The sequence below is a fragment of the Amblyomma maculatum genome, chromosome 2 (assembly GCF_055883805.1).
Source record: "Amblyomma maculatum isolate TAMU_Amacu chromosome 2, ASM5588380v1, whole genome shotgun sequence".
Taxonomy (NCBI): domain Eukaryota; kingdom Metazoa; phylum Arthropoda; class Arachnida; order Ixodida; family Ixodidae; genus Amblyomma; species Amblyomma maculatum.
The window spans coordinates 53,570,961-53,594,341 of NC_139345.1; the positions used below are offsets into that span (position 1 = coordinate 53,570,961).

Below are 23,381 nucleotides of genomic sequence, written 5' to 3' on the forward strand. Positions count from 1 at the left end.
GAAGCTCTATGGCGTGTACTCCATTCGCCGCGAGATCGACTTAGAGGGGGCGCCCCCGTCGCTCCGGTAGTGTGGATCGGCAGCCGGCGGCGCTCACAGGAACGCACGCGGCGTAGGTCTGCTTCCGAGTTTACGGCGGGTTTGTTGGCGATGAAAACGTGTCTTCTGCAGTATTTCTGCAACGTTGCAGAAAAAAATCCAAGGATTTCGCCAATGCAGCAGAAGAAGCGCGGATTTTAGGAAAACAAGGCACGCAACCACAAGTTTTCTAGATTTACTTTGCACGTTTCTTGCGCTGTACCATGCTCACCCGTCTAATACTTCCCATTCGGAAATAACTACAGAAAATTTTCTGATGTTACGACAGAATTTCTGTGCGGGTTTTGACGGGAAACCTGTTGTGACAACAGAACATTCTGTAGTAACATCAGAAATTTTTGTAGTTACAACAGCAAAGTGCTACAGAACTACAGACAGCAGAAATATATTACAGAAAACATAAATGACTACAGAAAAGTACTACAGAACTACAGAAATATCTGATGGTTACGACAGAACTAAAGGATATTTTGTCGTATTTTTGACACAGTTCTGTAGTTTGTTTCGACTGGGTTGGGCCGCCTAATGACAGCTTTGTTTTTCTTATCGACTTTTAAACAGTGTGCGCGTGTCTCATGCGAATGAGACAGGCGAATTTAGTGTCAAGCCCACGCAGATACAAGGTTCGTGCTCTGACCTGCAGTACTTTAGAATGAATCGAGAAAGCCTGGTTTATTATATCGTGCTTGAGTCGAGGACTAAGCAGGTAAATGTAGCACTGACAGCGTACTGCATGCCGAGTTGCTTTAGGCTGAGTGCACATCAACTCTGGCTAGACAACCACGCACAAGTATTCCCCAAAAATGAGATCACGCCGACACTGTATAGGAGACCTTGCCGTACAGGAAAGCTGATTGTTCATATGTACAGCGCTGAGTGGATTGAATTTTCCGAGCTCACAAAGACGCGGACGCTTTTTGCGGTCACTGTCATAGAATGTGATAGCGTATTACTGCATGCGCCACAAACTAAGTGATTTCCTGAGTAAAATATAAGAGATTTCTGATCTGTGTGATGTTGATATATAATGGTAAATTAGTAGCGTAATTATTTTGTTTTGCAATGCCAAAAATTTCACCATGTGAGAGAACTTTTATACACTTTACAAAATTGACGATAATCAGCAATTTTCAGTAACGTTAAAGTGAAAGCTACGAATCACTCGCTTCGAAGACATCGTCATAAACTGCGCATGGGCACTGTCATGTTCTGGCAAGCAATTTTAAATACTGAAGATTTCTTTATCACTAATTATTGAGCAGTGACTAAATCTTATACAAAGTAAAATATTAGGGTTAATTCCAAAACAGGTGCCGGATATAAAACTATTTCGAAAGAAATTGAGGTCATCTTATCATGCGACTATAAAGATCTATTAAGGTATTAAAGATAATTAAGGTATTAAAGATGTATTAAAGATAATTAAGCCCGCATGAAACTGTTTATTCCCCTTGTCAGAAACGACGAGTTTGCTCGGAAGACAGCACTTGGACGAAAATGAATTATAATGATTATAATTGGCTACCACTAAAGTACATTCATCTAGGTGTATTTTAAAATATTTAGTGTAACAATTAGGTGCAGGGAAGATGTTTCCCAAACATTCGAGCATTTCTCTGAAGCAAAATGTGCTCACTACCACTTTACGGATGCGCAGAAACCTTCAACGGCAAAAAAAAAAAAAAAAGAGAGAGCATATCGGCACGGGGTTTAACGCATGAAAGCGCATCGGCTATGACGGATGATTGCAGAGGCTGGTTTTGGTGTCGCTCTTTTTTTTTATTTTCATTATTACCACCACATCCACCACGTGAGATTGTTTAATGTGCAGTCAAATCCCACAGCAGAGGAGCGCTTTTCAAAACGGTCCTGATTGAATCCCCCATTCTCGAAATCAGCCGTCGAGCGCCCTTACCATTGAGATACTGTGACAGAGGCTCAAAAGCAAAAAACAAAAAAGAAGTACTCACACAACTCTATCATGCATACAGAAGGCATAGCAGGCATAAAGTGGCTTGTTCAAACTGCATTCTGCTATGAAGCAGTCTGCGGTGGCATATGTTTCAGTATCTGCGGTATTCCAAACAGAAACGGGAATATGCGATTTCTGAGCGTTTGCATTAACTTTTATTGACGGCAGCGACCTGTTTTGCTTTGATACGGCACTAACGACAGTACCACTTCGTTTGAGACACCGCGTGTCAAAGGATCTCAAGCGCCGAAGACCGCGATGGATGATGTCCTTATCCAGCATGACATACTTGATACGGACAAGTATTTTTTTTTTTTTTATGGAGCGTGGGGTAATAGTCTTCATATTTCTTTTGCAAGAGACATAGCGCACAGGAATCATGAAACAAACAAAACACTCCTGTACACGCCGCATGCGCGCGCGTAAATCGCTGCGGGCTGGCACGCGACGCGAAAACGCATCCACACTGAGTAGGTTTCGCCGCTGAGCCGCGAGGTGGCGACTCTGCTCGATCTCGAGGCCAATAGTCTGTGTAGAGAGAAAACGGGGGCTGTACTCCGATGCACGCCCTCCCGACATTTTTTCTTTTCTCGTTCTTGAAGCAGCCATTATGATTTGCGCCACTTGGTGACCTGCCGGTCTTAGGCGGTCCATATTCACGCATCAAAGAGTACGTACCTTTCTTATATTTACATCAATTTATTCCGACCACCCACCACCAGGATGGCAGCTACTGACATGAAACTGCAACCCGACAGCATTTTTCCCAGTTCATATGCCAAGAGGAGAAGATCAGAGGCATTTGGTCTCAGAATGGCAACGAATTATTTCGTTATTTATAAGTCAATGTTTTTTTAACTGAATTAAACGATAATCTGAGAATGGAGGCGAATGCTGTAGCGTAAATATGCCGTAAATATGCAGTAAATATGCAGTAAATATGCAGTAAATATGCAGTGAATATGCAATAAAGAGCAGTCGTGCAATGATGGCGTTGCAAAAAGTAGCAGTCCAACACTGTACAAGAAGGCGGTATTTGACGACAAAATGCACGGCAATCGTTCTTTTTTGTTGTTGTTCCTTTTTTTTTTTTTTTTTGGGGGGGGGGTGGGGGCTAAATTTCGCTCAGAGCTGCCATTTGGCGAAAAGTTCCGTTTTATCGCCATTTTGGATAGTGTACTTCCCGGATTCAGGAAAAACAATTGTAAACTTTGCATCGTATGCGACTATTCCGGGCCAGAAGAAGATGATTTGGCAACACGAGCTATTCCGGATCGCCCTTTCCCGCCCCGAAAGCTTCTGGATCACCTGTCATAGCTCACCTCTCGCGTTCACCTCCTTTTGTCATTCTGCCACCTAGAGTTTGCGTTCATGGCGAAAACAGCGCTCATACAGAACGAAAGCAACGAACACAATACAGACGCTGACTAGCAACTCGCATTTTATTTCAAAACAACAAAAATATATCAATAATGCATCCCCGCAAAGAAAAAAAAAGCCACACGAGCAGAATCATGTTGCTGCACTAATAGGTAAAATGAAGTGAAGGGCACGTGCACTGCTGGGGAGAAATGAAGATTATAACAAGAGGTGAGCCGGAAAAATAGGGTGAAACGGTGATAATGAATATAGGGTGAGCGGGTGATAACAAGCAAAAAAAAAAAGAGTAAAAGTGTGTTTAACTTGCAGCTCGGTGCGTGTCAAGAATTAAATCAAACGGGATGGAAGTAGGTGATCGAGGCTATCATTATTAGTAGAGACAATCAAAAATAATACCTCTGATGACCTCACTTATAGATGCTTTGTAGTCGAGTTTACCCGTCGGCTTTGTCCACGCCTGCGGTACGATGAAACATACCACAACGGCACAGTGCTTGCAGTCGCCAAAACTTTCTCTATCGGGAACTGCACCTGCCTTCCTGTAACCTCCGGGTACCTGTCGAAAGCTGTGCGCGACGAACAGATTTGTTTGGCATGCATGATACCTTTTTTTTTTAAATCGAAACACTGAGGAGTAAGTCATGCTGCAAAAGAAGGAAACAAACAAAGATAGGCGATCAATCTTTTCTAGTCTTTATTCTTCATTTTGAATGCTTGGGCATGAGCTGTGGACGCAATACGTAAATGAAAAGCTGCGTCGTTTAGTCACACGAAGCTCAACGTCGTACTCGCGCTTGTTCCGTCACGAGCGTCGCGCACTTCGCGGTGAGGCCCTTCGTCAACGTCTTTCGCTCTCTAAACATGAGCATTCTCAAACAGGCGGCGTTCTTTCGCCAGTATCGGTGGTCGCCATGGCAGGTTGCCTATAGTAGGGGTAAGCAGTGTATTTGATTAGGCAAATTGGCTATACTGTTTTATTGATGATGTACACAATATTCATTGACGTTTTGCACCTCAATCCAGCAAATTAATTGTCAGCCAATGGAGCATTTTCTAATGATTTAAAATTAAAGAATTATTAAATACTGCAAAATAGGTCACGGAAACGTCTTAATAGTCCTTTCTTTATTTCACTCGGGTAGGGGCAGCCGTCTTTTTGAAAAGCTTGAACCTTTAGTTGAAGAAAAAAATTGTACATGCCTCATGCTTGGTATTAAGGTAAGCGCCTCATGCGATCGCCAACGGATGCCAGTTGAGAAAGGGAATATCAGCCACTGAGCTTTCCAGTAAGCGCCATGAAGTTGCAAACCAGGGCGAAAAAAGGGGAGCCATCGTTTCTTACACACTCAATCTGTTCCCTTGTCGATGCGCCCCATCAGGGCCATCACATCTGCAAATTTCTTCGTCTTGCGCCACTGCACCTGATTATCGTTTCCGATCATGCTTTCTTTCCCTTCTTGTCTACTGTCGACCACATGTTATCTAAAGTGCGGTAATAGCTCTAGCGAGCAAAGAAACAGGAGGAAAGGTTTGCATTAAAGTGTAGTCTCTCGCGGAGCGTTTTCCAGCTACGAACGAGCGATGAAAAAACTTATTTCGAGTTCGCAACGCAACGAGGTGACGCCACCGAGGTTCCATCGCTGTGACAGTGGTTTGTTTTGCTTCGTTGCTGGTACAGACGACGCAAGCATCCGATTTCTGATCGAATGAGGCCTCAAACAATTCTTGTTTCGAAAAATCCAAATCCAAGGATTCAGCGGTTTATCTGAGAGAAGCAATGTACGGCATGCATGCAATTGCGCTACGTACGGGTTGTTCTGCTTCACCCACGACCCAGCCGCTTATAATGTTAAGGCGAAAGCCTTTATTGCCTCATCGCTGTCGTCAGCAAAAGTGTCATGGTTTTGCGGCGGCTCTCATTGGTCGAGACGGCATGACGTCATGGAGGTCTCGACCAATCACAGAGCACCACCACAGTAAGCGCAAATACGTGCCTTATATGGCCATATTCCAATCAATGATCAACTACTGTACAATAAGTAATTATTGATATACTAAAACAAGTAATTACTAATTGATGACTACTTAATTATTAATTACTAATTAGCGACTGCTGCGTAACTTCTTAATTATTTATTACTGATTAATGACGCGGTCTTAGATGGCCATATACCAATCATTTCATTTAATTTATTTTCCTTAAAGGCCCGGCTGGTGAGGGGCATTACATAAGGGGTGGGTACATTATTCGTAGGCGGCAAGTGTAATCAATGACCAATTACCAATTAATGAATAATTTATTATTTACTAATTAATGCCCCGTAGCAGAATGCAGCGCTCAGGCTTTCGCCTTTCATCACTTTAGTCGCCAAAGTGTCCTAGAAAAACAGCGCGCACGAGGTAATCTTTACGATATCACGCAGTCTATAAATGAAGATTGGCATGCGGCCTTGTCCACGATAAAGCAATATGTGCGGCAAGAGTACCGCTGCCACAGGTTGCTCTTCTGAGCTCTCTAATGAGAGGCTTAAACAACCTTCAAAAGCTGCGAGCTTCCGCACTCCTGTCTGGTCCTCCTTCAAGCAGTGTAAGAGCTGCCATGGTTGCTACACATTTCAAGTGGACTCTGGGCAAGCTGGACACACTTAACAAAGCTTTTGCTGTAGATGTATGAGTCCATCATCCAATTGCTCTTTTCACAGCCTCTTGCGCATGCTCGATGTCGGTTTGTTCAACCAGTTCGAGTGCTTCGATTGTTACCAGAGCCTGCCCGTGCCCCAGAGTTTTCCTGACGTCAACCCCGAGGCGACATTACGCCTCAGCAAGACCTTGCTGCCCTTCTGCTTGGCAGCTGGCCTGTCCGGCGGGCTCACCGCACTTTCTTGCGAGCTGCCCACACAAATGCTATTTAGCGGAAGGGGCAAAAAGAAGGCGAGACGCTTCACCAGGAGCCACCATGGACCGCCAAGGTCACGTGATGACCTTTACTGAGTGTCGTAAGGTTCTTGCCCCAATTGTAACAGAAACTAGGAAATATATGTTTCTTTTTAGTGGATACATGTTTGTGCACCTTACAAGTGAAGGGTAAAATTGTATTAGGGTCACGGTTAGCATACTGGACTCGCTGGTCACCCATGAAAATGCGTTTTCTTTGTTTTGTGCAAGTGGAAACTGGCGCCGTTTCGCAGAATAAATATTTTTGTTGTCATTTACAGAGATACCTCAGTCGCAGTCGCAACCTAAGCATGGCACTGACCCTTGCTGATGTATTTTGTTGGACAAGCTGTGAGGATCCCCTCGGCATGTCGTCAGTACTAACTGCGATATCATACTGGCGCTTACAGCCGTCACGAAGGATGATATACACCAGACTCTAAACATTCATTTTAACAACTCACCTCCTTTGAACAGGTGGGAATGCAGCATGGGCGTGGAGTTCTAGATCAGCCTTGCATGAAATGCTGTCGGTGGGAGGCTTATTTAATTATTTTGTAAAGATGAAGATGTACGTGCGAAGGTGAAGAAGAAGCTTCCGTGCGCTGTCTCCCGGTGACATTCCCCCCATTCCCCGCCGTGGGTATGTGCCATTTTGTCTCAGGTCATCATAATCATCATCATCATAATCATCATCATCGCTATCGGTGCGTGCTCTGGACCTGCTTGTACGTCTTGATGTTGGACGTTGCCCTGCATTGCAGATGCAGGAAGAGTGCGGCTAAGGAGCATCAGGAGTCCAGGACCGACGTTTATAACCTGCGACTCCACCAAAATGTAGGATGGGGGATTTGTTAGAGGTATTGAGACTCGATTTAGAAACACTGCAGGAACAGTCCGCTTGCAAGCAATTCCAGCGCACACATCGATAGCGATGTCACTCTAGACAGCGTACGGCAGCTTCTTCTTCACCTTCGCGCGTACAGAGTCATCCACTTCTAGCTATAACACGGGCACTGCTTTCAAAGCGACATTGCGTACGACAAATGCACATATCGAAGCAAAGCAATAAAAGCATAAAGGGACCCGGAGGTACTGCATAGCATGGAGTGCCACTTAGCTTTACTGACCGATCGGGTTGGACGCAATGACGCTTTGAAAGCATGCAGTGACCGTGTTATAGATAGAAGTGGACGATCCTTCATCTTCATTTTCCTCTCTACAATTTATTTATTTATTTGTTTATTTATTTGAAATACCCTCAGGGACAAATATACGTTAACACATTATATATGAGACTGTAATGTTCATGCCCTTATATTACTGTATCATATTGAACGTGCAGTATAGTGTTCTCGCTTTGGCATTTAACCTCATACGAGGCGTAAAGTGTGACAGCGGGTTATGGCTTATTCTTTGGTGCGAATTATGTGGTAACAGGCAACTTTGCCGAATGATGCATTGTTGTCCGCACCATGGACTAAAGTTATGCCATTTCGTCAGACAGTGAAGTCGTAGCACTTGCCTGCAATGAGGCACATCAGCGCATTTGAACGAGGATGGCGCTAGTGAACCCTCTCAAGGTTCGGTTACAATGCTCCATATATACTCATGAATGCACGAAATTAGATAACTGCCGCCATAGCACAGTTTACAAAGCATTGTGGTCGGCACATAGAGGTAAGAGGCTCGGATCCCACTGGCATGCGGTTGCTTTTCTCCTATTCCCTAATCAGTCATATTTCTATTATAAAATGGTTACAGCACCTACATATTGCAGCACCTATTACAGCATCATTGACAAACCCTACTGATAAGACCAATTGCTTTATGAGGTGCGTGATTTTGTTAACTGCTTGCTTTCTTTACATGAGGGACGTTCCGAAAGGACGTTTCGTCATTCATGTTCACACGGAAACTTTATTGCAAAAACAATACACCATGGCATCATGAAATGCATACATTGCACTATTTTGTAGCGAGAGCTACTTTAAACACAATCTCGTTCTTTCGCCGTGCCCGTCCGTGCCTGTCCAGTGCCTGTCCATGCCTGCCCAAAGAGCCAAGAAATAATAATAAGAAGAAGTTATGGTAGGCGGTAGCTGGCAGCTGACATGCCAAATATGTCAACATGCCAAATTTGTATGTGCCAAATATCAAGGAAGAAGAAGAAGAAGCTGACATGGCCGAGCACTAACTGAACGTAAGGCTTCCTGACATTACGTTTGGCAGAAGCCGCCAACTTAGGCCTCTGCTTTCATATGAGAAGGTGATATCACAATCAGCTCGCCAATACCTTTGCATTCATACTGTCCCTAGGCCACGCAAGCACGTTCACACTGCTCGGTTAAAGCGGGGTTTTATATGTTGACTGGTAGCTTACGCTATCGCGTCATCGCGAAGGTGGAAGTGAAAACAGAGAGAAAGAGGTGCCGTAGTGGTGGGCTTCGGACCACCGCGCGATACAGGCTTTCTCCATATCGCACTTTAGTGGTCAAAAGTGCCCCCTATAGGATAAATAAAGCCAAAACCATGGAGCAAACTACTATGTGCAAAAGTCATGCCTTTACTTTCAAGCCGAACATAAGGGTAGCCATGGAGATAGCTCTCGCGTAACTCCAGGTTTAACCACAAGCTAAACCACAGCTAATTTTTTCGACATATTTGCCACCGACATTCAGACCATTGTCATAGCGTGCAATGAGATTGAAAAAAATCACTCTGGTAGAAGTCGATGCCTTGGGAGGCAAGGAAGTGTCGCACAGCCTGCTCCACCTCAGCACTGCTTTGCAGCTGCCGTCCAGAGAGTACGGCATTCAATGCAGGAAACAGGTGAAAGTCCGATAAGGCAAGATCTGTAGGCCGGATGGTCCAGCCTTTCCCATCAGAAGGGACGAACCTGATCTTGTGTGAGCCTTGCTGTGTATGGCTTTGGTGTATCATCGCAGGGCACCGACAGGAATAGACCGTGACTACTGATGTGTACATACATAAAGAGTTGTCAATTGAAAAACCAAAAATGCAATCAATGTAACCGGTAAAGAAATACAAAAAAAAATAAGTTCATGTGTTGAGAAAAAAGGCCTGGATAGTAATGACCTCCGAGAAGTGTCCTGCAAAGTTTATAAAAGAAATCCGGCTAGAGCAATACCAACCACCATGCCGCCATAACATTCTGGTTTTAACGAACCCGTTGCTATACCGTGACGTTCCACTTTATGCACAACTTATATTTCCACTCATAGTGTCACTTATATTCCTTAAAGTTACCAGTTGACATATAACGGGGTTGTAAATCTGCTATAAAAGGACGTGAAGGCTCATACGCTTGTCAGTGTGACATAATGTTCAATTGGTAACGAAATAACAGTGCGCGGATCACTGGTGAAATAATTAATAACGAAATTAGGGCACTTGTCTCCGCAAGTTTTTCTTATAAAATTCACATGAAAACATGAAAGCGCTGCTTCTGTTCAGCTCTTTCATATCGCTAACATAAATCAATATTAGCAGCGAAGTCTTAGCCAAAACGCACAAGCCAGTTTGGTTTGACCAGCCCTTCCCGCTTCGAGAAAGAAGAAAGCGTTCAGAACGCGCGCTATTGGTATCTCGCGACATTCTGCCCACGTCAAGGAGCAGCCACAGCAGCAGGTCAAGCCGTCCTTGAGGTTCTCGCGTCCCCGTCAGCAGCAATGCTGACCACGCAAGGTAAGCCGCCTTCGTTTTTTCGTTCGTACGTTTAGGTCTGCGCAATCTCGCGATTTGGGCCTGGTTACTTTGCTCCCATCTTCGTTGTACTGGAAGTGAGCGCCGGCACCACTCCGCCGTGGTGGATCAATAGCTACGAAGCTCAACTACTAAGCCTGAGCACGCGACGTTGATCCCGCTTACGGCAGCTGCGTTTCGTTGTACGCGAAAGGCAGAGCGCCCCGTTTAATGCGCTATTCGGGGCAGTTGTTGGACCCTTGGAGGCCGAAACTAATTTCAGATCCATTCACTACGGCGTCCCTCGTAGCATATGGCGTTTCGGGAAGATAAACCCCATATCTTATACCTTACGAACATGAGCTCCTCATTCGGTCATGGGCATTGGGTGATCTCTTCGTTTAGATGCCCGCTTATACCGCTGGATGTTACAGCAGTTAAGTGGCTCTGCTCCTCCATAGTTGACCGCGAGTAGCAGCACTCATACTGCTGCACTTGATACTCTGTATTGCCTACAGTTGGGCTTAGGCGTCAATGGACATGGAGACCAAAGCAATAAGTTCAGGGTCAATCACACTTAGCGGCAACACGGCGCTGCGTGGCTGCGTGCGTGGGGAGCATCATTGCGCCCAAGCCGGTAACAAATTCACGCAAAATGGGAGACAACACGAAGCACCACTTCGAGGTTTTGGTACTCATTCGCCACTTTGCATTGATTCGTTACCGGGTAATGTGCAATCGCGCAAAGCCGTGTTCACGCTAAGTGTGACTGACCTTATACTTAACAAGGGTAAATGGGGCACGACTCAGTTCACAGGTCGAGCCAACGTTTCGACAAGTGGACTTGTCTTCGTCTTGTCGAAACGTGGGCTCGACCTGTGAACTGAGGCGCACCCCATTTACCCTTGTTCAGTGCTCCTTCGTACCGTGTAAACCATCTTCTTTCTCTCGTTCTACCTGGGCCTTGTACTTGTGTGTTTTAGACTTGAGGTACGCTTATGAGTGTGCATGGGAGTGGTTGGAGTCATGAGAAGGGAGCTGGCGCTTTGTTTTAACAAAGGTTGGTTTCATTCGAAGATTGACGCGGTGCAGTTTATAAAGGCACCTGATGCAGGATGTCTCTGTTTAGCCTAAATTCACTTTGCATACTCAAACTGCGCGTGAAGCACCATTCGAATGTCTTTCCAGCCAATCAGGAGAACAATTCGCTTTCTGTATAATATTTTTATCTTTATTGTCGTGGTAAAATTGTGTCTGTAAGAATTCTGCAGTTGCTCAAGTCATCCTCTAGCTATTTTAGAATTCAGGCGAGTGGCAGAAACTTGAGATGTATTTTTGATACTCTACAAAACGTGACTGCTTTCGCCCAAGTCTTTGTTGTTTGTGATCAGGCATGCAACGTCTCACTTCGTTCATCACATTTTTTCCCTCTCCATTTTGAAGAAGTTTACCGTAATGCATAATCTGTACAGCTCTTCACCCGGTGACTCTCAAGAAGGTTGCTGTTGTGCACGGAGCATATATATCTGATTATTTGTGTAAACAGTTCCACATTCATGACCTTTATCGCCCACCTCCCTCCCGAAACCCTGCCACCACCCCATTTTTGTTACACAAGAACAGCGCTACCTTCTTAAATCGCCTCGTCTCAAGTCAGTCAGGAATGCCTTGTTTTTGTACTTAAAAATCAGTGATTGTTTTTAGCATACCTTTATTTATTCTAAAAATTAGGTTCACTCTTCAGCTCTGCCGTTAAGGGTATGGGGCTATAGCATCTCACAGACATAGAAGACGTTTCTCGCTTTTCCAATTTTGTAATTTTACGCTTACTTTTCTATTTTATTTTTATACACCAATAGATAGCATCGGAAAGCTTTGGCTTTCCATTCTGAGTAATTTAACACCCTTGAGTGCTTTTTTCATTTCTTAAATAATTTCGGTTATTATTTGATGAATGACACATTCTTAAGGTTCTAAATAAGTATCATCAAGCATTTTCCTTTCACTATGAGCGCTATGAGCCCCGTCTTTTTGCCCATTTTATACTTTTCAATTATTTCAAATATATAATTGATCAAATACACACTTTGTATTTTCATAATTAGCGTTATCAAGCACTGGCTTTTATTTTGAGTAATTTTAAGACCTTTTTTCAATCATTTCAAACAGTAAATGTATAATTACACACACTAAATTTTCTTAATTAGCATTATCAGACATTGACTTTTCATTCATGGAATTGTAGCACCTTCGAAACCCCCTCCTTAACTTTTGTTTCTTTAATTCAATTCATTACAATGATTTGCTTATTTATTCATCGCATGTCAAAGACCAAACAATCAATCATTAGAACCACAAATTACCATGATGCAATTTTTAACGCAGCCCCCGATTATTTCCGACACGCGTTGCCGACTACTACTATCCACTGTTTTTCGGTTGAGCGAGCTGTATAAGGTATTGCTTAAAGGTTGCAATAATGGGCCTCTTTCTTTTCAAGTGAAAGCTTCGCTGCACCATTTATTAGCCAAGGTTAACCTGTCCGGCCGCTGGACATTCAACGAGCCAGAGGTCACAGTGTGGATTTCTTAACCATGGAACTACCTGTGGTGTACCACCACTTGATCTTTGACCTTTAATTTTGTAATAAATTGTAAATTAGTTTACAGAAAAGGTAAGGCACAGTATTTTTCAGGCACTCTCTTGTGGGCTTCTTAACCGTGTTAAGGGAAGGGAAGATAAGAGTAAAAGCGGAAAGACAAAGATTTTATTTTTGTTTTTGTGGGGTATAACGTCGCAAAACGACTCGGGCTATGAGAGACGCCGTAGTGGAGGACTCCGGAAATGCTGTCGAAAAGCGGCCGCCGAGGCCGGGATTCGATCCCGCTTCCTTGGGAACAGTAGTCGAGCGCCGTAACCACTGCGCCACCCCGGCGGGGTGGAAAGACAAAGAGGTGCGGTATTGGATATTGGAGGGCTCCGGAGTAAAAATTAAAGAGCACTGCAGAATCTGCATTGGAGTAACGCGAAAGCACGGGTGCAGCTGTTGGTTGCTTCTGGTTGTTTCTGGTTGTTTCTGATTGCTTCTAATTCACTTCTTGTTTACCCATTTTAGTCTTTGGCGTATTCAAATTGCGCACCAATCTCTTCATATGCCCTTTTTCGGCTCTACTTCCATTAGCGTGCCGTCATATATTCTACGTCACATTACTTCACCTCTTGTTTATTCATTTTAATCTGATACTTTCAAATTGCGCGCTAATCCCTTCCTATGCCCTTTTCCGGCTCTACTTCTGGTCGCGTGATTTCACACCATCTACGTCACTTCTAGGGGCCTTCGCCTTTCGCGACGAAGGTAACGGAGGCTCCTTGACCACCGGTGTTTTGGTATCTCTTGTGCATGCCGTCATTGCCCTCGCCGCCACTCCCTTCGGTAGCGTACGACGGTGTTGCGACGTGCATGTTTTAACGCGGTAGCGTTAAGGAGCTCGTGTCGCAGAAAAGCCGGTGTCGTCGGCGTCGGCGGCGTTGGCCGTGAGCGATAAAACCCGGCATGCACTTCATAAATAAAAAGCAACTTCCAAGATGGGCTGGGTGGGAATCGAACCAGGGTCTCCGGAGAGCGAGACGGAGATGCTACCACTCAGCCACGAGTTCGATGCTTGAAAGCGGTACAAAAGCGCTTTTAGTGAATGCGGTGTTGCCTTAGAAACGTGCCGTAGAACGTTATACTGCGGTGTATATCGGTAATTATGAGCATGTTACTTACAGAAGTCGCAGTTACACGAGTAGCGCAGTAGGTTTCCGCTAGATTTCTTCTGCGCTCTGCGCACATGCAGAGCCATCTTGCGGCAAACACAGAAGAACCCCTCCTCGCAATGTGCGGTGCTGCCCCGACACTTGGCGCGCCACTCGCCCCTGACGTTTAGCCGTGCACCCTCACGGGTTGTAGAATCAAGCGTCTTTCCTTTCTTTAGATCACTATCTTCGCTCACCCGCTTCTCCCTTTCGGGCCGCGCGGGTAGCGGTGCGAGGATGCCCCAATACCCTTGCGTTTAATAAGTTTTCTCGCTCTCTCCCCTTCCAACATCCAGCGTGCGTCACTCGAACAGTGGTGTTTAGGCGACGCGGCTCCTCTTTCCGCTCACAGCGCGATTGCTAGGTGCAGCGTCTGATGCCGGACGCCTCTGACGTGATCGCTGCGCCGTAGCGATTCTGCTGGGAAAGCGTCCCCTGCGATGTGTGCCGAGCTACTACCGAGGAATCATGCTTCTGCGTGGTGCTCCCAAGTGAGATAGAGGACGATCCCATCAAGGCGTCAGCCCCATGATCGCGTCCGCCTTCATGGCGCGTCGCTGCCCGGCTTTCTCCCTCCGAGACACCGAGTGCACTTAGAAGTGTTGAGTGTGAAAACTATGTCTTTGTGTGACTCAAGAGCATACCGAGCGAATGAGTGGGCGGTGCGAACGAGGTGCAATAACGCTATCGCGTTCCACTCTTGAAGGCGAAGCTTAAGCGTCCTCCAAATTTTAGTGCTGCAGGGCCGTATTCCTAGTTTGCGTCGTTATTGAAAGTGTCGCTATCTCGCTGACATCGAGTCGTCCGATTGGTGGAAACTCCGGTCGTGGCAGTGACATCCGGTTCCAGTGTGTCCACCAATCAGATGATTTGAGGTCGGGAAGATATAGACAAAAATTTTCCTAGGTCGCTGCAGATAAGCACTGGAGAAATGCGTAAGCCTGAGCGTTGCTGTCTTGTACGAGAGATGTGTAAGCGGAATTCCGCAAGTGACATAATGCGCCTTTTCTTTCCTGTAAACCAATTATAGAACGCCGGTGAACTTTGATGCATTCAAAAGAACACGTTTTGTGTTCGACAAAAGACGCGCGAAGTACCGTGTACCAGCAACGTTCAGGCTTTCACATTTCTCCACTGCAGATTCTGCAGTTCTCTTAGAATTTCCTTTCTTCACTTATCTCTTTCAATTCCCCTCTGTCCGCACGGGGCAGGTGTGGTGGCTGACCCGTGCATTTTCTTTTCTGCCTCTGCATTTCGTCTCCATCAAAACGAAGCCGTCAGCGGTATTGTTCGCAGCGGGTTACTACGATTCAGTAGTCCGAACCCCTTAAGCACTGAGCCACCGCGGCGATGCACGCTTTCACTCCATCATCTCGGAAATTTGATCGCTGCCAAATCATGTCTACCATTGTCTAAAGCTCCCCAATTCCATGAACTCTGAGAAGCAAAAATTGTTTAGGCTTTGGTTTGCGTTGGCATCTTAGGCATCACTCCCTTAACGGCGGGTAAGCCGGTAAGCCAAAATCGGTACGGTGACTAAAGTGATACTTGCCACTCGCTGATTTTGACATTAAAATAAAGTTTCGGTGTTCTGGCGCTGCATTCACCTCACGTGGAGAAATACTAATAGTGGCCACTTTACTCAGCCGCGCCGCGGTGGCTTAGTGATTAAGACACTTGTCTACAGAGTTGCAATACCTGGGTTCAAACCTGACCGCCGGCGGCTGCGTTTCGATGGAGCGTAACGAAAAGCCGTCCGTGTGTTTTCCGATGTCAGTGCATGTTAAAGATCCCCAGGCGGTCGAAATTACTCCCGAGCCATCCACTACGGCATCTTTTTCTTTGTTTCCGCTTCCGCTATCTTCCCTTACGGTGTTCAGATGTCCGCGAAAAAGGAGGAGGAGGAAATAAAACTTAATTTCGCAACCGAGTTCGGACTGTTTCGCACCCTTCAGTGCCCAGTTCACCGCATGGCCCCCACATTACACGCATGTGCCCAGGCCACGTAGGACGATGGCACTAGAGAAATATGAGATACTGCGCTTTTCCATTCAAATGAAAAAAAATAATTTCAATTACATACATTTTACTCAGAATTTCCGCATTCCGTGTCTTCCAGTCATTATCCCACAAGTATCGCGCATTTTGCTACAACATTTTCGCGTCATCAACTGTGCGTTCCGGTATTGACAGGGCCGCAAAGTATTACTCTTATAATACATTTGATGCCGCCTTTTTCTTTTTACTCCAGGTGCAGATCCCAAAGTGGAGAGGTGCCCAGAGCTCCAACCTCTCTTTGCATTGTCTTCATTAGCGCTGACAGTGCTGGCCACCTTAGTGGCCATAATTGGCACGATTTTCGTGCCCTCCTACATCTGCAGCCACTATGTCGCCTGCTACGATACCCGTTGCCTTAGCCTCAACCAAGATCTGCTGCTCACCATGGAGGCTGAGGCAAATCCTTGCGAAGACCTTTTTCACTTCGTATGTGCAAACTTTGAGAACGCCTACCCGACTTCGGAAAGTTACATGGATGCCTTCGCAAAGCGCGTCAAGCGTTCGTTCCGTACTATGATCAATACTATTAGGCGGAACAGAACGTCCAGCGTTGAGCACCATCCTCTCGTCGCGTATCGCGCCTGCATGGACGAGTACAAAAGCAATAAGGAATATCTAGCCTCACTCCTGAGGAACGATGACGAAGTAGGGGATTTGTGGAGGAAAGTGCCCGATAAAGCAGACATAGGCTTTAGGCTAAAGTTCCTGCTAATGTTGTCGCTGGAGCGGGGATCCCCCGTTTTCATAGGCACCGGCGTATCACGAAGCATGTTCACCGAACACCGCAATGCCCTCAATCTCAAGGTTGTAATGCCCAAAGTGCCCTTAAACAGGAGAACAGTGCAGGACATCATCCAGTACGTCTCGCGGGCACCTTCATGGGAAGATGCGATGCAGGGGTCTGAGAGCATCGTCAGCACATTGCGCGGCGCGAGAAAGGCGCTGAAGGACATCAGCCTGGACGACAGTTTTCCGCAGCTCGTGAAAGTGGTGAACATCGGCGAAATCCTCAACGGCATATCAACCAAGATGTTCCTGGAGGCGTTAAAGGAAGCGTCCATATCTGGCTTCGATAAAGAGGGCCACGTCTTCACTACCGATGGCCTGGCCCTGAAGTACTTGACAACGTACCTATATACCGTAAAACCGGAAGAATTCATTTACACAGTCCGTTTTGTCTTGGCCGAAAGCCTCCTTATAACGTCCACCAACGCCATCACCGATATTTACGACGTATCTCCGGCCGTAGCGTTTCGGTACCGTATGGTGCGCTGCTCTGAGTTATCCCTTATGCTGCTACCCACCCTCTCTGAGTTCGGCTTTTTCCGATCCTTTCTACTTGAGAAAAAAGAAGTCGTTCCGCCAGACTTCGTTCCTTCTCTCATAGGGAGATTTCCCCACGTGCGTCCTTACTTAAACATGACGCGTAAGACGAAAAGGACGCTGCACCATGCACTCTCGACAACTGCCGTCATCCCGGGCCGAAATCCGGGCTACGATGGCATCGAAAACATCCGCGGAGACTTCGAAGACCTTAAGTTCGAGGCCAGCGACTTCACGGGCTGGGTGACGAACGCCTGGAGGGTGCGTTCGCTGCTCGAACTGAAAGCGATTACGACGGAGAAAATGCGGCCCGCCAACAGCCGCAGCTTGGATATCAACGCACGCGTCGAGTACGACGCTTCCGAAGACGTCCTCCGTGTGCTTCCTGGCCTGCTTCTTTCGCCTTTCAACATCACTTCCCAACCCTCTGCCTTCAACTTTGGGCACATCGGCGCGTCCGTCGCCGAGGCGCTAGCGCGGGCAGTCCTTCCAGAGAGCCTGTCTGGCGTTACATCGAAAATGCCCTACCCTCGAGACGACCTCAACACTTACATGAAATCTTTGGATTGCATGAGCCGAGATCGTGTGCCGACAAGCAAGACCAAATCCAGCGTCAAGGAAACGCTAAGCCTACTCATAAATCTCATCGGCGCCAGGGTTGCGTACAAGTAGGTTCCATTTGATTTTCCAGACTAGATTTAAGGTTAATCTCAGCAATACATATATGGCGCATAACACTAAGAACAGTGCAGTAAAAGATTTTTGTATATATATATATATATATATATATATATATGTGAAGGGAAGAAGCAAACTGTCGGCGAGGCCTAGGAAAGCGTTGGGGATGTTACTTTGTCTTTTTTTTTCATGTTTACTTGGATAATCACAGACATTAGCAATGTAATCTTGTTTAGGAGAAAGATAATTAAACACAAAGTAGAAGAAAAAACAACGTGCCGATGGTGGGAACCGATATATATATATATATGGCCACCATCAGCGCGCTGTTTTCCTTCCGCTTTGAATTTAATTTATACACTTGCTCCCTAAAATCATCACAAGGCTAATTCTGGTCAAGATCAAAACTATACAAAATACCTAAAACATCATAGTAATAATATCCCCATACGTTTACTTTGGACTGTCGCACACTGTTCGTTTCTTTGAGTTTGATTGAATGAACTATTTATTTCCACGATGTGTGTGTGTGTGTGTGTGTGTGTGTGTGTGTGTGTGTGTGTGTGTGTGTGTGTGTGTGTGTGTGTGTGTGTGTGTGTGTGTGTGTGTGTGTGTGTGTGTGTGTGTGTGTGTGTGTGTGTGTGTGTGTGTGTGTGTGTGTGTGTGTGTGTGTGTGTGTGTGTGTGTGTGTGTGTGTGTGTGTGTGTGTGTGTGTGTGTGTGTGTGTGTGTGTGTGTGTGTGTGTGTGTGTGTGTGTGTGTGTGTGTGTGCGTGAAGAAAAGAAGCCAACAGTCGACGAGGACAAGGAAAGCATTGGGGATTGTACTTTGTCTTTACTTCGGTAATCACATAAATGAGTAGTGTTATCTGTTTAGGGGAAATATAAACACAAAGTAGAAGGAAAAACAACGTGTCGATGGTGGGGACCGAACCCACGACCTCCGAATATCGCGTCCGGTGCTCTTCCAACTAAGCTACATCGGCCGCTGTCCCACCTGCTACTTTCTTGGGTATTAATGTTGTCTGTATACGAACCTTGAGAGTGTTCACCAGCGCCACCCTCAACCATAGCGGTGGACGAGGAACGTCCTGTGTTACCGCCAGCGTCACGTAGAACCTGATCAAGAGCGAGGGCGAAAGCTGTGCTGGACCCCTCTTACGCTACCCATGGCTTCAAGACTGCCAGAACCGAGACCCCCGTAGGCTCAAGCAGATAGATGAAGGGGAAAATGAGGGTACTCGTTGTAATACAGGAAGAAAAGAAGCCAACAGTCGACGAGGACAAGCAAAGCATTGGGGATTGTACTTTGTCTCCTTTTTTAATTTTTACTTCGGTAATCACATAAATAAGTAGTGTTATCTGTTTAGGGGAAGATAAACAAGAAAGTAGAAGGAAAAACGAGATGCCGATGGTGGAGACCGAACCCACGACCTCCGCATATCGCGTCCGCTGCTCTTCCAACTGAGCTACATCGGCCGCTGTCCCTGTCTGTCTGTCTGTCTGTCTGTCTGTCTGTCTGTCTGTCTGTCTGTCTGTCTGTCTGTCTGTCTGTCTGTCTGTCTGTCTGTCTGTCTGTCTGTCTGTCTGTCTGTCTGTCTGTCTGTCTGTCTGTCTGTCTGTCTGTCTGTCTGTCTGTCTGTCTGTCTGTCTGTCTGTGTCTGTCTGTCTGTCTGTGTCTGTCTGTGTCTGTCTGTCTGTCTGTCTGTCTGTGTCTGTCTGTGTCTGTCTGTGTCTGTCTGTCTGTCTGTCTGTCTGTCTGTCTGTCTGTCTGTCTGTCTGTCTGTCTGTCTGTCTGTCTGTCTGTCTGTCTGTCTGTCTGTCTGTCTGTCTGTCTGTCTGTCTGTCTGTCTGTCTGTCTGTCTGTCTGTCTGTCTGTCTGTCTGTCTGTCTGTCTGTCTGTATGTATGTATGTCTGTCTGTCTGTCTGTCTGTCTGTCTGTCTGTCTGTCTGTCTGTCTGTCTGTCTGTCTGTCTGTCTGTCTGTCTGTCTGTCTGTCTGTCTGTCTGTCTGTCTGTCTGTCTGTCTGTCTGTCTGTCTGTCTGTCTGTCTGTCTGTCTGTCTGTCTGTCTGTCTGTCTGTCTGTCTGTCTGTCTGTCTGTCCTGTCCTGTCCTGTCCTGTCCTGTCCTGTCCTGTCCTGTCCTGTCCTGTCTGTTGCTCGGTCGGTCGGTCCGTCCGTCTTAATCTAACTACTGCATCCAATCGCAGGACCTGGGAGGAATGGAAGAAAGAAGGCGAGAGCAGGAGTGCGATACCCACCGTGCCGCATGTGAGTTCGGACGAGCAGGCGTTTTTCGTCGGCTTCTGCCTCCGCCACTGCGGCGTCGACGACGACGCCAGTGGCAACATTTCGCGGCGCGACCGATGCAACGTGCCGGTGCGGCACATGCCAGAATTTGCCGCGGCTTTCGGCTGCAGCGCCAAGGGCACCTCCTTGGTGGCACCCGAACAGTGCACGTGACACCGTGGCTGCCCAGCCGGACTTTTCTCTCTAACCACCACCCTTCTGATCTTGCTTCGTTTGCTTTCTCATTTCTGTCCACTGTACTTTCTGTAGGCATTTAGGTTTTCTTCCGTTGCGTTATGCACTTCACCGTTGCGGAAGTATTTTTGTTACATTTTACACAAGTGCAGGATGCAGCCGATTATCCTGGCAGACTGCAGGCTGAATTTTTTTCAATTATCCTGATTCATCCTAAGGACAATTCTGATTACTCTGGTAACGATGTTAATTTTATTTACGTTTTATTATGCCGTTTTAAGCGTAAAACTTCATTCAGTTTTCTTAAAACAACATGGAGTGTGAAGTCATTGCTTGCACATCGTGGACTGAAGTGGTACTATGATTCACCACAAATTGCACGCAGCCACGGCTGCTGCGTTTCAGGACCAACTTGCAAGCAGTATGCGGCGTATTATTTAACGGTAGAACAATACCGCTGCAGTCCGTGTCTGCAAAAGACTGCCACTGCTGCACCAACCACCACCGACAGGACTTGTGTTCTAGTGTTACGCGCTCGTCTATGCACGTGCGGAGGGGGGGGGGGGGGGGGGGGAAGGGGGAGTTGATCGTGAATTGACGTGGATAGCCAGTGCCTAAGTGCCTGTATTACCCGTGTGCTTTGTCGAGTGCAATTCCGCGCCAGTGAACAATACTGTTTCATTCCTCTATCCTTCGCTGCTTGCCGCCATTCATCGATCCGAACTTCTTGATAAAGAGAATTGACAGAGTTGTGTGCGAGAGAGACCGTCGACATCGATGGCAATCACGAGTAACAGATATGCAGAAGGCCTTGCGCACTTGTATAAACTGCCCAACTGCGTTCTATGACCCTTATCGTCGCCGTCTTGGTAGTTGCCAACTGCGTTTCATAAGACGCACTAATGAAACTTTACCATAAAGCCCGCATTATCGTTACAGCCCTTGGAGAAGCAGTCTGCAAATGTGTGACATAAAGCAAAAGAAAATAGGTTTAATTTAAGAAATCTTGCCATTCCGACCTCTTACTGGTAGACATAGCGGTTGATTAGACTGTCAATTTGTATTCATTGCTGTCGTGTATATAGTCAACGAGTACCCCTGAGGCAATGACATTTCGTGATTAATTAGTGAGGTATCTTATCGTGCGAGTGGCAATACAATGAAGTCAATAGAATATACATTTCCTACAAAATAGTATGGTTACTTCGCAAACTCGCGAGTTGTATGAAAATCCATGTTTGAGTTTTATTCGGTACTTTTATTGCGACTAATGCGTAGCGGTCATGACCCCCTCATGACTGCAGCTCCGTTCCATGATTGCCAGACGGTGGGTGTGTCGTCTTACATGCTGTGCCACTAAGTTAACTATACGAGAGCACTGCTAGTGTTTGGAACAAAGTGGAAACTCGTCACGTAAGTTGCTTATTGCGGCAAATAGTTTCATTAATAGCCGCGTTCCTCACTCTCGATTAAGCTCCAAAAATCCTCATCATTTTCTGTGGGGACCATTAATACTTCGAAAATTGGCTGTGACAATGCTAGATGAACATTATAGTTTCTATGGATATGAGAAGGAAATGGAATAGCTGCATTTGATATTCACGGCGTATAGGATTAGCTTTCTTCAAACATGGCGTTCGAGAACGCACGTGTACTAAACTGAAGCTACCTGGATATCCGAAGCCTCGTTGTCTGTAGCGTAGGGGCTACTAGGCGTAGCGCAGAAAAACTAAAAATGCGCATATTCCTCCAGTACTATTTCCTATGGCAAAAACAGCTGAATAGTGAAGTCAGCTGAAAGAGAATAAAAGCTGTCGTACGAGTTATGGATAAGGAAGATGCCTGTACACGGTGAACCACACTTAGCTTGAACCCGCGGTTGTCTGCGCACGGGTGGATCGTCATTACGTCCAAGCCGGTAGCAAACCGGTAGCAAGGCTGTAGCACCACTTTGGTCCCTTTATACATGCTTCATTCTACTTTGATTAGTGAACAGGCTAGATCAGTGGCGCTGCGCAGGTGTGTGGCCACGGGGAGCCGTGTTCCCATTATGTGGGGCCGAGATGAAAAACAGTAGCCCAAGTGCGCGTATAACGCCAACAATGAAGACAAAGAATATTGGAGTGTGTGAAAAAGATCATAGCACGTAACGTGTGCAGACCGTGTAATACAGTGAGCGGACACCGAATGGCTCATCACGGTTAATGGGGCAGGTTTCTAGAGAAGGAAAGCGCAGCAGTCGGCGGCACAGAGTCAGGTGGGAGGATGGGCTTAGGAAGTCTGCGAGTATAGGATGTCCGCAGACGTGGTTAATTGCAGAAATATGGGAAATATCGTCGTCATACAGAGGCCGAAGCTGGGCTGATGACAGGCAGATGCAAAGCAATCAGTCTGTATACGATTTATCCCCCCACTGTTTTGTATACAAGTCATCGCTGCTATTGTTGTTGTCATTTTTGAGCCCACTTCATGGCAATAGCCCTATGAATTTAACCACGCATAAATTACTACACCACTTTAGCCGAAACAACTAATTATTCAGGGCTGTCAGTAGAAGCCCAAGACAAAGTGAACGAAATGATTATTTATTTATTTTTTATTTTGTCATGCTCGAAACATTTAAGGACGATACATCCGTGAGTGGTTGCGCCGGCCTGATGTTTTGTTGTCCCGGTGCTTACAGACACCACGAGTCAACACAAAACTGCGACCAAAATCCGGGCGCCCTTTTTCTCCGCTCATTTGTGTTGCGCATTACACTTGCTCACCGGCAAGTGCACATTGCTGTTCGGCATGGTCTGGCGGCACAGTGCGACGCGCAACCCGCGTGCGCGCCTTCTGCGCGTTGTTTTTTGCTTCAATCCCGCCTCCCCCTTCCTGCATACGCTCCTCTTTGACTCACCATTACGCCTTCTTTCTCTACAAGCTTTCTTCCTTCTCACCCCTGTCGTT

At 46.3% G+C, this 23,381-nt stretch overlaps 1 protein-coding gene across 1 annotated transcript; it reads left to right on the plus strand.

The window, feature by feature from the left end:
• Nucleotides 1–10,077: 10,077 nt before the first annotated feature.
• Nucleotides 10,078–20,408, plus strand: LOC146198663 (endothelin-converting enzyme 1-like). Its single transcript, XM_084591949.1, has 3 exons — nucleotides 10,078–10,093; nucleotides 16,140–17,937; nucleotides 20,156–20,408. The coding sequence occupies exons 1-3, from the start codon at nucleotides 10,078–10,080 to the stop codon at nucleotides 20,406–20,408; spliced, it is 2,067 nt and encodes a 688-aa protein (XP_084448075.1).
• The last annotated feature ends 2,973 nt before the right edge of the window (nucleotides 20,409–23,381 follow it).